We start from the raw sequence: 16,556 nt of genomic DNA on the forward strand, positions 1-16,556 counted from the left end.
TCATGTTACCTCTCAAATAAATGATTTTCCTGTAGGTTTGAACCTGGATCTGCTGCACAGCAGTTGAATGGATTAGACCACTAAGCCAAAACCAGGGCAGAAGTGTGGTTTGCATGACATCCAGTCTCTGAGATGTTCCTGAGACCCTACAGTTTTTCTCATTTTTTCAGATGCATTTCTGATATCTGCAGTCACACATTACAAATGCATTACAGCATTATGATTGCTTTGGCTCAATGTGGAAAACTCAATTTGCCAAACTGACTGGCAAAATTCTTACCCTAAGACACTAATTGCAGTACCTACCATCAAAGTGCACAACTCTAAATCACACTCAGTTTTCACAATACAGTCGTCTCGTATTAGTACAATGTTCCAGTGCTTATTGCTAGACATGCAGATTGTGAAATGAAGTCAAGATGTTTGCAATTCTGTCTCATCACTTCCAGCAACATTGCCCAGGTGAGTCACATTGCAGCACGATTGGTATTCCTGTGGCAATGTCTGTTCTGTCTGTTCTGATAATGTGATTTTTCTTCTATCAGATAAGGCCTGCTGGTGCAAGTTTGTAATGTTGCATTTGTGTTATTTTTACTGTTTATGTGTCAAATGTCTAGAGTAAATGTTTCTGTTTAAATGATTAGTTGAATAACACATATCACTGCTATTTTCACCGACCATGTTAAATGTACTCACTCAGCTCCAAAGGCATGCTGATGTTAAACCCGTATTCCAATCTGTTGGAAATGACACAAATTCTGCCTAGCCTGTTCAAACATCAGACATATTTTTAACTCTAGATATTGTTTATGCCCTGCACCTGAACAAATTGGATGTGCCCATTCTACTGTACCATCTCCTTTGTAAGCTAAGAAGTACCTTTAAGCTGACTACATCAGAATTTGTACTACTGGCATTTTATGAAAGCTGAAAATGTACAACATTGTTAATCAGAAATGATATCTGGGTGGGTAAATTGCTGGGTATGCTGTAGAACATACTTTGTCATTGATTTATAAATATACCAGTATATCCTGGGCTTTCACTGATGGTTTAATTGTGGTACATATAGCAGTGGCCTGATATGCATTCTATGTTTGCAGTTTGCTTCTACCTGACTGCTCTCCTCAGCTGGGAAACAGAGGGGCACAACCCCCCCAGCAGGAAAACAGAGGGGTGCAACCCCCCCAATAGGAAAACAGAGGGGTACAACCCCCCAGCAGGGAAACAGAGGGGCACACCCCCCTAGCAGGGAAACAGAGGGACACAACCCCCCCAGCAGGGAAACAGAGGGACACAGAAGACTCTGGGTCATCCCACCATGGATGGCGCAGGAGAGGTAGCAGGTTTTAGCAGTTTGCTAAGGTGGTCTGGGAGGATGGACAGCGTGGGAAAGTGTGGAAGACCGATCGCTCAGTGGGTCAGACTGGTGGAAGATACCACAAGCCAGGCTTAACTTCCTGATCAGGGCCAATTATGACACCCTGCCTTCTCCTCAGAACCTGCGCTAATGGTTTGGTGCGAATGAGACCGTCCGCTCTGTGCTGCTCCCAAACGAGGCCTCCGGCACATTCTGTCAGACTGTGAGACGGCTCCAGCACAGGGACACAGAGAGTAGGCCTCCAGCACAGGGACACACAGCAGGCCTCCAGCACAGGGACACAGAGCAGGCCTCCGGTACAGGGACACAGAGCAGGTCTCCAGCACAGGGACACAGAGCAGGCCTCCAGCACAGGGACACAGAGTAGGCCTCCGGCACGTTCTGTCAGACTGTGAGACGGCTCCAGCACAGGGACACAGAGCAGGCCTCCAGCACAGGGACACAGAGGAGGCCTCCGGCACAGGGACACTGAGCAGGTCTCTCAGGCTGTGAGAAGGCTCCAGCACAGGGACACACAGCAGGCCTCCAGCACAGGGACACAGAGTAGGCCTCCAGCACAGGGACACAGAGCAGGTCCCCAGCACAGGGACACAGAGCAGGTCTGTCAGGCTGTGAGACGGCTCCAGCACAGGGACACAGAGCAGGTCTCCAGCACAGGGACATAGAGCAGGCCTCCAGCACAGGGACACAGAGCAGGCCTCCGGCACGTTCTGTCAGGCTGTGAGACGGCTCCAGCACAGGGGTGCTACAGATGGAGGTATGACCAGCTGCTGCGGAAGCTTCTGGAATTACTGGAGACCAGCAGACAGGAGGCAAACAGAGACGCCTCTCCTGTGTAAGAGCATCAAACCCACTTTGTGAGGCAAGCAGAGGAGGAGGAGACCGTTGGACACAAAGGTGGGAGTAGAGCCCTGGTTCCAGGCAGAGGGTGGAGCACGCGTGTAGATCTCAATCCACAGCTCCATTTCCCAAATGAAATCAACACAGCGTTCCTGTGGCCTAACATGGAGACATGGTCCACTCGGGCGAAGGTGGTGCTCCTTATATGGAGACGTGGTCCACTCGGGCGAAGGTGGTGCTCCTTATATGGAGACGTGGTCCACTCGGGTGAAGGTGGTGCTCCTTATGGAGCTCACCCTCCCATGGGAGGAGGGGGCAGAAGCAGCCTATGAGTGGAAACGCCTGAAGTACTCCGACCTGGCAGCGGAGTGTGAGAGTGTAAGGAGTGTAAGGAGGTCGGTTAGAGAGCGACAGTATATCCAGTGGAGGTGGGACGCTGGGGGTTCACCCGCCAGTCAGTGCTCTACCTTCTGGAGAACACGGGCATGGCAGGGGCAAGGCTGAGGAGGGCAGCTGGAGGGCTGGCCGAGGAAGCAGAGAAGGGGGGCTGGCGCAGGGGGGGGGGAGAGTCGGCAAACACCCACTGCACCCAAAACAACAGCAGAGGGTGGCAGCTGGCCTTCTGGATCAGTTTGAGCCTCTTTGTGTCCCTGGAGTAGAGGCTCCCAGCCCAGCACACACAGGTGTAGAACAGGACACCGGCCACAATGATCTGGTAGAACATGGCCAGCATCCTGCTACACACACCGAAGGAGCGTAGCCTCCCCAGAAAGAAAAGAGCCTTCAGTCTAGTAGGGCCTCCAAAGACACAAACCACAGTATCAAACCATCTATCTATATGATCGGGTGAACATGGTGTATATGTGTTTGTGTGCGTGTGTGTGCATGTTGTGCATGTGCGTGCGTCTGTGTGTATTGATGCGCTGTGTACGTGCTCTGTGTGTACAATAAAAATGAGCATCTTCAGTGCATCAACCAGTGCAGTGTTTCTTTGAAATTACACCCCCATCCTCATGCTAAATGGAATTTAATAAAACCATTATGTGCCGTGGCAGGAGCTTGAAATAGTCGAAAATATCAGAGTATTTACTTTTGCTATCAGACCTGTGGGCTGTATTGGAATACTGGAAACACAAAGTGGATGCTTTCCGCCATCCGGTGGTCTTGTGACGCTACTACAAGGGACTGAACTCCAGAGGGTGAGACTCAAGGCAGAAGTTGGGAGTTTCTAAATCGTTGACTGCTTACTCCAGTTCCCTCTGTCTAATATAACATTTTTTGTAAAGATCTGAAACTAGGCCCTAATTTTTTTATTTTTTTTTAACAATTGAGCACACACTTCTTAACCTTTTTCTGTCTAAACTAAATATAAATTAAATTTATGAAATGAAATCAAACATTCTATTATTGATGGCCATTATCAAAGGCAAACTCAATGTAGACAGATAGGGCTGGCAGTAGCAGCGCCGCAGCAGCAGCGCTGGCGGTGTGGACACACACATGCATGCGAGCCGCAGCAGTTCGGCGAGGTAGCCGTCACGCGCAGGCGAGGTAAGCGGTGTAGACCAGGCGTAAGGCAGTGCAGTGTGGGGCCACATAGCTCAGGAGCTAAGAGTGGTTGTCTGGCAGTCGGACGGTTACCAGTTTGATCCCCCGCCCTGGGCGTGTCGAAGTGTCCCTGAGCAAGACACCTAACCCCTAATTGCTCCCAACGAGCTGATTGGTACTTTTGCACGGCAGCCTTTCACCGTTGGTGTGTGAGTGAGTGTGTGAATGGGTGAATGAGAGGCATCAATTGTAAAGCGCTTTGGATGAAAGCGCTATAGAAATGCAGTCCATTTACCAGAAGGCAGCTGTGATGAACACGATGCACCTAATAATCGTGTGCACCCCCAGCCTCTGGCAAAACAGTCACATGTAAACCCTCATGCTGATATTAATATATAATGTAAACATATGATATAATTAATATAATATATTATTATATTTAATAAATTATAGATATCAATACATTATTATAGGAAATTATTTTATTTAATAATAGAGTTTAAGGTTAGAGTTTAATATTTGTATTTAATTAATTCCTTAATTTATTATTTGTTTATTATTATTATTATTATTATTATTATTAATCCGCCATCAGATCCCTGCAGCTCATCCAGAATGCCGCAGCTCGTCTGGTCTACAACCTCCCCAGACATTCCCATGTCACCCCCCTGCTCACTGACCTCCACTGGCTGCCTCTTATGGCTCGCATCAAATTTAAGACTTCGGTGCTTGCATACCAGGCAGCTAAGGGGTCAGCACCAGGATACATCCAGAGGATCATCAGACCCTACACACCAGCCAGATCTCTCCGTTCTGCCACCTCTGGACACTTGGCACCTCCCCCTCTTCGTGTCTGTACTTCCCGTTCGCGTCTGCTGTCTGTCCTGGCCCCTCGCTGGTGGAATCGTGTGCATTTCAGATTGAGTACGCTGTGTCTGTGTGGGAAATGCACCATGTGCATTGTTACAACCCCTGGCTCTCAGGTTGCAACAAAGAATGGGGGACACATGAAACCATTAAATAATCATAATTTATTAACAAAGGTAATGAAATGAACTACAGCAACTATGTTATGTATATGAGCGTCAGTAGAATCAGTGGTGTAAGTGAGTGTGGGTGTGTAGAATATGTTGTGTGTGTTGCAAGGAGTGAACCCAAACAATAACCAAACTAATTAAGTATGCAGCGGACTGGAGAGAGACCGCACTGGGAACTGGCAGCAGCCTTTATGCTGGAGGCCACGCCCAGATCCAGGTGTACGCCCTCAGCTCTGATGAGCTGCCTCCCAACCTAGAATGACAAAGAAGAACAGAAGTGAACAGAAACAGCCCAAAAGGGGGCGGGTCGTCACACCCCCTCCCATAAGACGGAATTTTTTCCAGAAATCCGAAAATACAAATAGCCTAATGAAATATAAATAGAAAATGCGCATAAATTAACACCTGATTCCGCTGTCCATCCTCTGGCTGCCACTCTCCCTCCACCTTCAGCAACCCAGTAGGCCTTCCTAAGGAAATAGAAGGAGAGGGCAACAAGAGGAGGACAAAAGAAAAACATGTTACTAGGGGCAAGGAGCCCGAGACAGGGCGTCAGCGACGGTATTTGCTGAGCCCTTGATGTGGCGAATATCCAGGCAATAACATTGCAGAAACAGTGACCAACGGATTAGCCGTTGATTTGGGCACTGTAGAGAGTTCAGAAATGTTAAGGGGTTGTGGTCTGTATAAACCACTATGGGCACACTTGAACCCACATAAACATCAAAATGCGCAAGTGCCTCCTTTTCAACCACGGAGTAGTTTAACTGATACGAGTTGAACTTGCGAGAAAAGAAGCTGACGGGATGATCAATCCCATGTACATCTGACTGCAGGAGGACAGCACCAGCACCCACGTTGCTGGCGTCCACCTGCAGTGTGAAAGGCTGATGAAGCTGAGGAGCAGCTAACACAGGCTCTGAACACAGAATTGACTTGACATTCTCAAAGGCCGATTGACAGCTAGGCGACCAAACAAACTGGGCTTTGCCTTTAAGCAGGTCTGTGAGCGGGACAGCGACAGTGGAGAAATTGCGGCAAAAACTACGATAGTAGCCCACAAGGCCAAGGAAACGCATCAACTCCTTCGTGGTAGGAGGAGGGTACTGCTGGATGGCCCATATTTTAGCCTGTACCGGTCGCACCTGACCTCGCCCGACTACTTTACCAAGGTATACACAGTCGCTTTGGCAAACTCACACTTAGCCAAATTGACTGTGAGGCGCGCCTCCGCAAACCTGTCAAATAGCGCACGGATTCGTTTGAGGTGTGAGTCCCACGAGTCACTGTGGGCCACTGCATCGTCCAAATACACCGCGCAACCCTCGAGACCAGAAATGACACGGTTCATGAGGCGCTGAAAGGTCGCTGGCACATTTCGCAAGCCAAAACACATAACTGTATATGAATACAGACCAGAGGGGGTGATGAAGGACGATATTTCTTGCGCTCTTGCCGTCAAGGGCACCTGCCAGTAACCTTTTAGCAGATCGAATTTGCTAACAAACTTAGCGGAGCCAACTTGGTCTATACAGTCCTCCATTCGAGGAAGAGGGTACGAGTCAGGTTTGGTGACATTGTTAACCTTTCGGAGGTCAGTACAAAATCTATGCGTTTTATCCACTTTATCCACCAACAAACACGGTGAGGCCCAGCTGGACGTCGAGGGAACTGCAATATTGTTATCCAACATATACTTTCTCAGAGTCTAACGTTTTACGTCTCTCTGATGAAACACGATAAAAACGCTGCCTGATTGGTTGAGCGTCTCCAACATCTATATTGTGCTCATTTATGTATGTGGCTATGTAGCCAGGGACTGAATCTTTGAACTGTTCAAGCACAATAAGATCAGCCAGGTCCTCAAATGTTTCCACCTCCAAAGCAGCGCACCACCGATTAAAATGAGTAGCCAGGTCCCTAGCAAACTCACCATGCGTCTGCTTTTCTACCTTTCTCCACGACCTGAACCGCTGTCGGTAAGCCTCTGGTACCAGTTCATACGCCCTTAACACAGCAGACTTCACCTTCACATAGCTACAACCATCAGCTGAACTGAGAGCAGCATATGCCTCCTGTGCCTTACCCGTCAAGACGCACTGCAGTAACAAAGTGCGATCAGCGTCAGGCCACCCCCTTGAGTCCGCAACACGCTCAAACAGAGAGAAGAAAGTGTCTGGATCTTGTTCACTGAACTGCGGCAGAAGACGCAAGTTACGAACATCAAACAGGTGTGGAGAAGCACCAGGAGAAGCAGCACAATCCCCGCTTAGATCCCCTGCCATTTTACCTTGCCTAATTAAATCCAGTTTGAAATGCTGTAACTCCAGTTTGGCTTTCTCCAGTTCCAACTCGGCGTGACGCTTTGATTTGTCACGTTCCAGCTGTAACAAGAGCAACTCTTTCTGCTGTTCAAAAGTGAAGTTACCACCTACGGATGACCGGAGAAGCTGACCAGGGCTCTTATCTAACTTTCCTGACAAGACCCCCATGTCCCATAAATTGGATTTCAACATAGCCTTAACGTTATCTTTACTAAGCCTTTTATCCCCAATATCAAGCGAGTAATGTTCTGCAATCTTAAGCAATTGTTCCTTGGTGCATTGCTCTAACGATTCCTCTGAGGGACAACGGATAAACTCCTCAGCATTTGCCATGCTGGACCACTCTATGCAAATTAACACAAGGACAGAGAAAACGAGAAGTGCGCAAAAAAAAGTATCAGAACTCCCCCACTAACTGCCTAACCATGAAGCTAACTAACTCTCCCCTAGTCTTCATGTGGCTACCGGTGACGGGTACTTATGCACCTAAAGCTCGATGGGGCGAGGGAGCGACTGGCAATCAGCAACCCTCTCAACACCACGGAAGTGCCCCCGAGACAACTGCTACTAATCACTTTCACCACAACACTACAGTTTTTAATCCGACGTACCCCAAAGGAGACACGCCGCTATTCCTAACAGGGAAAGAATTCTGAAACTTAATTGCACACAGGTGGCAGCCCCTACATACCTTGGTCAATTTTGCATATAACACAATACTCCTAGCAACAGGCTCTCCCCACTACACACACGGCGCACAAACAATAATCCAATTTAGGACATACAGACCTTAACAAAATCAGTGTCCCCCAAACAAATAGCGCAACTTAACCCAAAATGACTATACAGCCAAACAAATGAAAAGCCAATATACTTACCAGCCTACGCTTCCAATAGAACTCATGAGGCTGAAAGTGACCAAACAGCACTATCAATTAAACCAATACAACAAATTAACAAATTACAAAGAAATGCTTACCCAAATTTAGAAATGAATTTAAAGGACGAGCCCCCATGTTGTTACAACCCCTGGCTCTCAGGTTGGGGGACACATGAAACCATTAAATAATCAAATAATTTATTAACAAAGGTCAAGAAAAGAACTACATCAACTATGTTATGTATATGAGCGTCAGTAGAATCAATGGTGTAAGTGAGTGTGGGTGTGTAGAATATGTTGTGTGTGTTGCAAGGAGTGAACCCAAACAATAACCAAACTAATTAAGTATGCAGCGGACTGGAGAGAGAGGCCACACTGGGAACTGGCAGCAGCCTTTATGCTGGAGGCCACGCCCAGATCCAGGTGTACGCCCTCAGCTCTGATGAGCCGCCTCCCAACCTAGAATGACAATGTAGAACAGAAGTGAACAGAAACAACCCAAAAGGGGGCGGGTCGTCACATGCTATTTAAAAAAAACAAATGGTGCTTTTCTAGGAAATCTAGTGTATGTGGACACGGATGATGTGTTTGCTGTGTGTTCTGCTCTGCTCCTCTGCAGGGTTACCTCTCACAGTGTGGTGCAGGTGAATTCATCCCACCTCCTGGTGATCAGCATGGCCTTGTACAGTGACTCATCTTACGCATACAACTACACTGGCCCTGTGGAGCTCCCTTCTGCAGAGCAGCTGTACATCCAGGTGACCCTGCACTGTGAGAACAGCCTGGCCTACAACATGAGCCTACAGCTGGAGTCCTGCTGGGCCACACAGACCGCAGACCCACAAGAGGAGAAGAAGGCTTTTTTCCTGAAGGGGGGGTGAGTTCTCTCATATTGAGGGTGGAGGATGGGGGGGGGGGTGTGGGGGTGGGGTTGAGTTCTGTGTTCCCGAGGGTGGTGAGTTCTCTGCTCCTGAGGGGGTGAGTCCTCTGTTCCTGAGGGGAGGGGGGGGTTAGTCCTTTGTTCCCAAGGGTAGAGGGTGAGTTCTCTGCTCCTGAGGGGGGGGTGAGGGGGTGAGTTCTCTCTCTTTCCTTTACGTTTTGTCTGTGATTCGATTGTTGGGCTGATGCTGCCTCATTGTAATCATAATTAATTAATTTCCAGTGCCTCAAGCTCTGCTGCCGTGTACATGTGTAGTATTTGTCTCATTAACATGTACTTTTAAAACAGTGTATGAATAAGTTTTTATTGTACATGTGTGATAACAGTAGATGCCTTATAAAAAGGCTTTATTTTGGAGGCCCAAGAGTGCATCAGTGGTAGGTTGCATTTGATGCCCAGGCTACCAGTTGAATAGCCCTATTACAGATAACATTAGGATTGCACTCTTTATACCAAAAACATGAACCTGGGTAATTTAGTGGATTTAAAAAAATAAAATAATTTTTTTTTTTTTAATTGTCATTTTTATTCTTATTATATTTTGGTAGCAATTTCTGGTTTTATTACTTCTCTTTCTGTGTTTGGGAAATTTTGCCTTTTAATAAACTTTTCGCAGTGGTAAATGGCTTATTAGGGCGATGGCTATGGCTTATTATCTGACTTGCTCCGACTTGCTCGTTGGGAGCAATTAGGGGTTAGGTGTCTTGCTCAGGGACACTTCGACAAGCCCAGGGCAGGAGATCGAACCGGCAACCCTCCGACTGCCAGACAAATGCTCTTACCTACTGAGCTATGTCACCCAATAAAAAAACACTAAACAATCAAAGTGGTAAACAATCCTGTCCTGTTTGACCTAGAGGCACGAGACCAATGCCCATAGATCCCACTCCTCAAAAAGAACAAACTTGCTATTTGGGTCCGCACAGTATTCCATATTGAAGGTTTGGTATACAACATGTTGTGCATATGGTCTTGAATAACTTATAAAAATGTATAAACTTGCTGTGTGTGGGGGAAAAAAGCCATGGGATGGTATGAACTTGCCAAATGGTGTGACTTTCTGTGATGAAACACAGAATTTACATTGGCACCTACATCATGATTCTAGCCCTAAACCAGAGTTGGCCCAATCCAAATATATGGTCATGCTAGAATGCTCCAAATATGAAATGATAAAAGATACACTTCAGAGCAAAATGTGGTATGCATAATCCTACACAACGTATTAAACTGAAGGTCGTATGGGAAACACTAATTACATTAGTAGTATTGCTCTTATTATTGCATTATAATACCACCCAGACATTAGGCCTATATTCATGAAACATGAATCTATGATCCGAGACACAATATACAGAAGATTATGTAGATTTGTCTCATAGGTGCACTATAACTGATAAAATCCTCAAAATGAAATTCTGCTTCACAAACAATAGTGTTTTAACCCCAGACTCTGAAGGTGGTGCCAGAGTGCTAATGAACATGATAGCCTCACATTTTGGCTGGTATTCACACATTGGGCCATATTCTAAATATTTTGTCTTCATATGTAGAAAGACTGAGAGAAAGACTTTAATTAGGCTACTGGCTCTTGGCCCCTGTTAATTGTTCTTTGAAGCTATATTGTCATTAGAGTATGTGCGTTGTGCTCCTAATAGATTTCAATGAGTGTGTTGGGGGATTTTGTTCAATAGGGGGTGGAGGTAAATACGGGATGCTTGGACATGTTTGAAAGGCTTTAATTAGGCACACAGCCCATTATCCTTTCAGCTGCCCAAACGACAGAACCTTCCGCTGGTACCTCCGGAGCAGTTCCCCTCAAAGGAAGAGGTTCTCCATTCAGATGTTCACCATGTCTGACCACTCCCACATCTACCTTCACTGCCTGAGCAGAATATGCAGCCAAGATGAGAACTGCACAACAGTAACTCCCCACCACTGCAATCTGTACACAATGGTAACTCCTCACCACTGCAATCTGTACACAATGGTAACTCCCCACCACTGCAAACTGTACACAATGGTAACTCCCCACCACTGCAATCTGTACACTCTTGGGCAAAACAAAATGGCAAAATAGTAAGCTTTTAAAGGTCTTAACAACAAATCATTGGTCAGGAAATTAGCAAGAATTAAACAAATAGATAAAGTAACTTAGTATGAGATAGCTTTTCCCTTTGATTTATTTGAATGTTTAAGCCTTGTGGGTAAACTTGCGGACAGCTTTTTACAGAAAGAAGAGTCAATGTTGTTCCATTCAATGTTGAGGGCTTCAAACAGTTGATGAGTAGTGGAAAACTGTTTCCCGGTTAGTTTGTGTTTTAATGTGAGACCAAATATTCTCTATAGGGTTCAAATCTGGACTCTGACCAGGCCAAAACATGAGCCTGATGGATTTGTTCTCAAGCCACTTTTTGGTGGTCTTTGCAGTGTGGGCAGGAGCATTGTCTTATTGAAAAATAACATCTGATCGTTCCTCTTTAGAAAACAACTTTTCAATTGTGGGAAGCAAGCCTTTCTGCAATATTCTCCTGTATTCCAAAGCATTAATTGACTTTTCACAGTGAAGCAGCTCACCAGTACCAGCAGCTGAAAAGGCTCCCGACACCATGACACCTCTTCCTCCATGCTTAACTGTGGTAGAGATGCATTCACTATTGTATTTCTCACCAGATCTTCAAAGACACCTCTCTGGAGCATCACCATGCAACTCAAAACATGATTCATCACTCCACACAACTCTGCTGAACCATTCTGAATCAAACTTTCCATATTCTGCCAAAAACTTAATTCTGTCTTTGATGTTTTTCTGAGACAGCAATGGCTTTTTAACACATCTTCTAGACACACAACCTGCATTAGATAACCTTCTGGTTATTGTTCTTCTCGAAAGAGTCTTGTTTTCTGAGTTCTTGAATTCAGATGACGGTTTTTGTACGCTTTTTTTCCTGTCTTTGAGATCTGTAAATTTCAGCAGGTGGTCATCGCTGCATGATGAGGCTTTGGGCCTTCCAGATCCTTTCTTTCTGGCAACATTACCTGTTGGTTCAAAGCGTTGACCTATTCTCTTAATAGCTGATAGAGAAATAGGGATTTCCTCTGCCTTTAGGGTCTTGTAAATTTCAGAATAACTACAGTTGCCCTGACGAAGACCAGCGATGTGGTTTCTCACAGCAACCCCTGCATGATATTTAGCTTTTTTTGGAGCAGATGTTCTCGCCCCTTTACCATGGGACTCACAACACTGCATACTGTAGATCTCTCCCTGCTCTATCAATCCTGGTTCCATTTATGAGCTTGTTATCAGGCCCTTGATGGGCTGCATCAGGTGTGGCAGATAACCAAATAATGACTAATCTTTTAAGAGAAATAATACATCCCAGAAGATATTTTTGGAAACTTTTATACACCCAGACATGTGTTAGTTTGAATTTTACATCAAACATTTGAATCATTATCATTATTTTACCTTTGCATACAAGAAGACTATAAGTGAATTTCCCTGTTTCTAGATTTTCCCCAAACAGTTCAGCAGTGCAGCAAAGGTAAACAAGCAAATGGTGGCACAGGAGGTCTCAGATGTGCATTTGTTTAATTCTTGCTATTTTTCTGACCAATGTTTTGTTGTTAAGACCATTAAAAGCTTAATATGTTGCCATTTTGGGCTTGGCCCATTTTTGTTCCCCAGGAATGTACAAAATGGTAACTCCCTGCTGCCACAAACTGCACCTTGGTAAATTCCCGCCCGGGAAGCCATGCTGGGCTTTGAGTAAGAGGGACCCAGCCGCCTCATCCTCAGGCTGGGCTTTGAGTAAGAGGGACCCAGCCGCCTCATCCTCAGGCTGGGCTTTGAGTAAGAGGGACCCAGCCGCCTCATCCTCAGGCTGGGCTTTGAATAATAACGATGGGTGTGTTTGAGACGGGTCAGCCAGCAGCCTGGCCTGAGAGCTTCCTGTGTTCACTGCCAGGGAGGCCAGGCCTCATCTGAGCCCCAATCTGTCAGGACACACCCCTTTACTAAAATTTAGGTTTAGCTTACTGCTATTGTGAGAATTGACCATGCATGTGTTTACATTTCAACAGAATATGTCTTCGATGTTATCGCTACTTTGTCCAATTACACGGTATTAATAAAACCTTGGGTTTGCACTAGTTGTTGCTTTGGATAAAAGCATCTGCCAAATGAATGTAATGTTACTATCATTGATATCCAGTCAATACATGAATGGATAGACCTCAATTTAAAAAGACCATATAATACATGTTCACACTAAAACCATCATCATTGGATAAGCCAACCGTTTTGAGTGTTCAATATGTGGTGACCAAATCACAGGTATTTTTCGGTCATTCTTCCCACTTCAATATTTATTTTTATTATCTAGATATTTATAATGCTCACTGTTTTTCTGATGCTCGCAATTCAGTCCTTTCACTTTATCTGGTTTTCTCAGTGAGTTCTCATAGGCTCTTTTCTGAAGAATGGGAACAAACCCACCTCACACTAGTTCCTCCACTTCTACTTTCTGCATGTTGCATAATTTAAATATTAAATCTTCCGTTAACACAAGGTTTACAAATCTTGAATGTTAGAGAATGTGGAGAATATTTCAGCAATCATCCCACACGTTTGTTTGCATGCTGGTTAAACATTCCCCCTGTATGTATCTGTACAGAACTGCTCTCCCAGGCAAAACCAAAAGGTGAGAAGAGATCTACCGGACAAACTCACAGCTATTCTTTCAGCAGGACCCATCTCTGCAGCAAAGAGGAAACTGACAAACTGTGAGTGGAATGCTATTGACAAATTGAGTATACTGCTGTGTGTGTGTGTGTGTGTGTGTGTTTGTGTGTGAGCGAGAGAGAGAGAGAGAGAGAGTGTGTGTGTGTGAGTGTTTGTGTGTGAGAGAGAGAGTGTGTGTGTGTGTGTTTGTGAGAATGTATGTGTGTGTGAGAGGGAGTAAGTGTGTGTGAGTGAGTGTTTGTGTGTGTGAGTTAATGCGTGATTGTGTGAGTTAATGAGTGACTGTGAGCGTGTGTGAGTTTGTGAGTGACTGTGAGCATGTGCGTGTGTGTGTGCGTGAGTGTGTGAGCGTGTGTGTGAGTGAGTGAGGTAGTGAGTGACTGTGACTGAGTGCATACATGTGTGCATATTGTAGTTTATTATTATTGTTTCCGCTACTAAAGCAGAAGTAGTCGTTCTGGTAAAAGCGGTAATATTTACAATTCACAATTTGGTTACTTGGAATATGTTTTCAACTAGCGTCACATGGCTAGTTACAGCTATGGTTCAATCAGATGTCACTGATGGGCTGCATGCCTCAACTTGCATACGAAAAGAGAAGGGTTTGTTCTGTTTATTTAAAATAGAATAAGTAGTTAAGGGCTTGTTTGAATAGGTGGGCTTTCAGATATTTGCATTAAACAGCCAGATAATTAATGACTGAATGAATCATTGCATTTATATAGCACTTTTCCACAGATTTTCGGCCCCATGAAAATAAATCATTTTGGGCGGGGCGGGGGGGGGCGGGGGGTGTTGTGTGACTGATTGTTGTTTAGACTGTGCTAGACTGAATTACAATGTGTTGTGTGACTGATTGTTGTTTAGACTGTGCTAGACTGAATTACAATGTGTTGTGTGACTGATTGTTGTTTACTCTGTTCTAGACTGCATTAGAATGTGTGTTGTGATTGATTGTTGTTTAGACTGTTCTAGACTGAATTAGAATGTGGTGTTGTGATTGATTGTAGTTTAGACTGTGCTAGACTGAATTAGAATGTGTTGTGTGACTGATTGTTGTTTACGCTGCTCTAGACTGAATTTTAATGTGTGTTGTGATTGCTTGTTGTTTGGACTGTTCCAGGCTGAATTAGAATGTGTTGTGTGTCTGTTTTTTTAGACTGTTCTAGACTGAATTAGAATGTGTTGTGTGGCTGATTGTTTTTTTAGACTGTTCTAGACTGAATTAGAATATGTGTTGTGATTGATTGTTGTTTAGACTGTTCCATTACATTACATTCATTTGGCAGACGCTTTTATCCAAAGCGACGTACAAAAGTGCATTTTCAGGATCGTAGACAACTGCTGAACACGGGTTCAGTAAGGCACAATTAGTTTGTACAGCTATTTCTAGCCGAGAACAATGAACACTATCCTGGTCTAACATCTGCAAAGCCAAACTAGGCAGAAGAATAAGCTACAGTATTAGGACGAATACAATTTACCAAGTGTTCCAGGCTGAATTAGAATGTGTTGTGTGATTGTAGTAGAATGAATTAGAATGTGTTGTGTGATTATAGTAGAATGGATCAGAATGTGTTGTGTGATTGTAGTATAATGAATTAGAATGTGCTGCGTGATTGTGGTAGAATGAATTAGAATGTGTTGTGATTTTACAGAATGAATTAGAATGTGTTGTGTGATTGTAGTAGAACTGATTAGAATGTGTTGTGTGATTGTAGTAGAATGAATTAGATTGTGCTGTGTGATTGTAGTAGAATGGATTAGAATGTGTTGTGTGATTGGTTGCTTTTCTCACTCCTTGCAGGGCCTGGAGCCCAGATCATGCTATCAGTGGCCGGAGGATTGATTGGCCTATTTTTTCTGACAGCACTGGGTGTGCGTGCAGCACACGCTATAACACAGCGCAACCCCAGACATCAATAAAGTGTGTATACCTGCACTGTTTTGTCCGTCCTCTCTGTGCTACTGTACAAACAGCACTGTGTCCTTATTATCCCTGTGCTACTGTACAAACAGCACTGTGTCCTTCTCTCTATGCTACTGTGTACAAACAGCACTGTGTCCTTATTCTCCCTGTGTAACTGTGTACAGACAGCACTGAGTCATTATTCTATTGTGTAACTGTGTACAAACAGGCATTGTTTCAAACAGTGCAATCTAAGGAGGGCATCTGATTTTGGTGTCCTCCCCTCTAACTGACTCTCTGGTTGTGTTCCAACCTTTATACTCTGTAAGTTTGGCAGTGCGCCTCCATGACATAGCTGTTCAATGCATGAAATTTTTTGGTCAAACTTGTCCGTGGTTTTACAGAAAATATTGTAGCCGATTAAGTGAACATGCAGATGGTACATCATAATGCAGTATATACGTTCGGTGAAAGCTGGGTAGATGTGGTGCAAAAGCATAATAAGTAATAGACTAATATTAGTGAGCAAAAAAGCACATTGACCACTCAGCCACAAAGGAACTAGCTGTTGAGATAGGAAATGTTTCAGAGTAAAAATATATGTCTAGTTTGCATGTGTATGTGAGATTTTGATTGGATCGTGTAGGTGATTTGGCTGGTGTTGGTAAAATGTCCAATGGGGAGACATTTTGTTTGTAGGCTAGGCGGCAGGAAGAAGCAGGAGGAGAAGGAGAAAATGGAAAATCCCCTTAGTTTGGGGCTTTATTGTGTGGACGTGTGAAGTTGTTTATGAATTCTGTCTGTTGACATGGGGTCAGAATGTACAGAAATTAATGTTTTTAAGGGCTGAGTGTCTGTCGCTGTTGTGGTTATATTTGTGGGGAACCCTGAAAAGTGCCAAACTGTCAGTGCTGTATAGGTATGAAGAAAGAAAAATAAAAATGTACCTAGCT

The 16,556-nt window shown here is 44.7% G+C and overlaps 2 protein-coding genes and 1 long non-coding RNA gene across 4 annotated transcripts in view; 2 read left to right on the forward strand and 1 right to left on the reverse strand.

Annotated features, from left to right (window-relative positions):
• The window catches only part of LOC118218882 (NACHT, LRR and PYD domains-containing protein 3-like), a gene marked incomplete at its 3' end in the record, with an annotated part of 393,893 nt that overhangs the window by 262,308 nt on the left and 115,029 nt on the right, over positions 1 to 16,556 (forward strand). The window lies entirely within an intron of this gene.
• Positions 1 to 16,556, reverse strand: part of LOC118218977 — a 139,506-nt gene that overhangs the window by 61,087 nt on the left and 61,863 nt on the right. The window lies entirely within an intron of this gene.
• Positions 8,636 to 15,636, forward strand: LOC118218940 (pancreatic secretory granule membrane major glycoprotein GP2-like). Of its 2 annotated transcripts, none has more exons than XM_035401716.1 (4): positions 8,636 to 8,887; positions 10,721 to 10,907; positions 13,627 to 13,735; positions 15,502 to 15,636. In XM_035401716.1, the coding sequence occupies exons 1-4, from the start codon at positions 8,685 to 8,687 to the stop codon at positions 15,618 to 15,620; spliced, it is 618 nt and encodes a 205-aa protein (XP_035257607.1). In that variant the 5' UTR covers positions 8,636 to 8,684; the 3' UTR covers positions 15,621 to 15,636. The 2 variants fall into 2 exon arrangements, with proteins under 2 accessions (XP_035257607.1, XP_035257608.1); XM_035401717.1 differs by having other exon boundaries at positions 8,638 to 8,887; positions 10,721 to 10,874.

This window comes from Anguilla anguilla, chromosome 19 (genome assembly GCF_013347855.1).
Source record: "Anguilla anguilla isolate fAngAng1 chromosome 19, fAngAng1.pri, whole genome shotgun sequence".
Classification (NCBI taxonomy): domain Eukaryota; kingdom Metazoa; phylum Chordata; class Actinopteri; order Anguilliformes; family Anguillidae; genus Anguilla; species Anguilla anguilla.

Bases quoted from the DNA above. Each gene is read 5' to 3' on its own strand.
- LOC118218940 (XM_035401716.1), top strand. From the start codon at position 8,685: ATGGCCTTGTACAGTGACTCATCTTACGCATACAACTACACTGGCCCT. The intron at 10,908-13,626 runs GTAACTCCTCAC...GTATCTGTACAG, and splicing joins ACTGCAATCTGTACACAATG to AACTGCTCTCCCAGGCAAAA. The intron at 13,736-15,501 runs GTGAGTGGAATG...CACTCCTTGCAG, and splicing joins AAAGAGGAAACTGACAAACT to GGCCTGGAGCCCAGATCATG.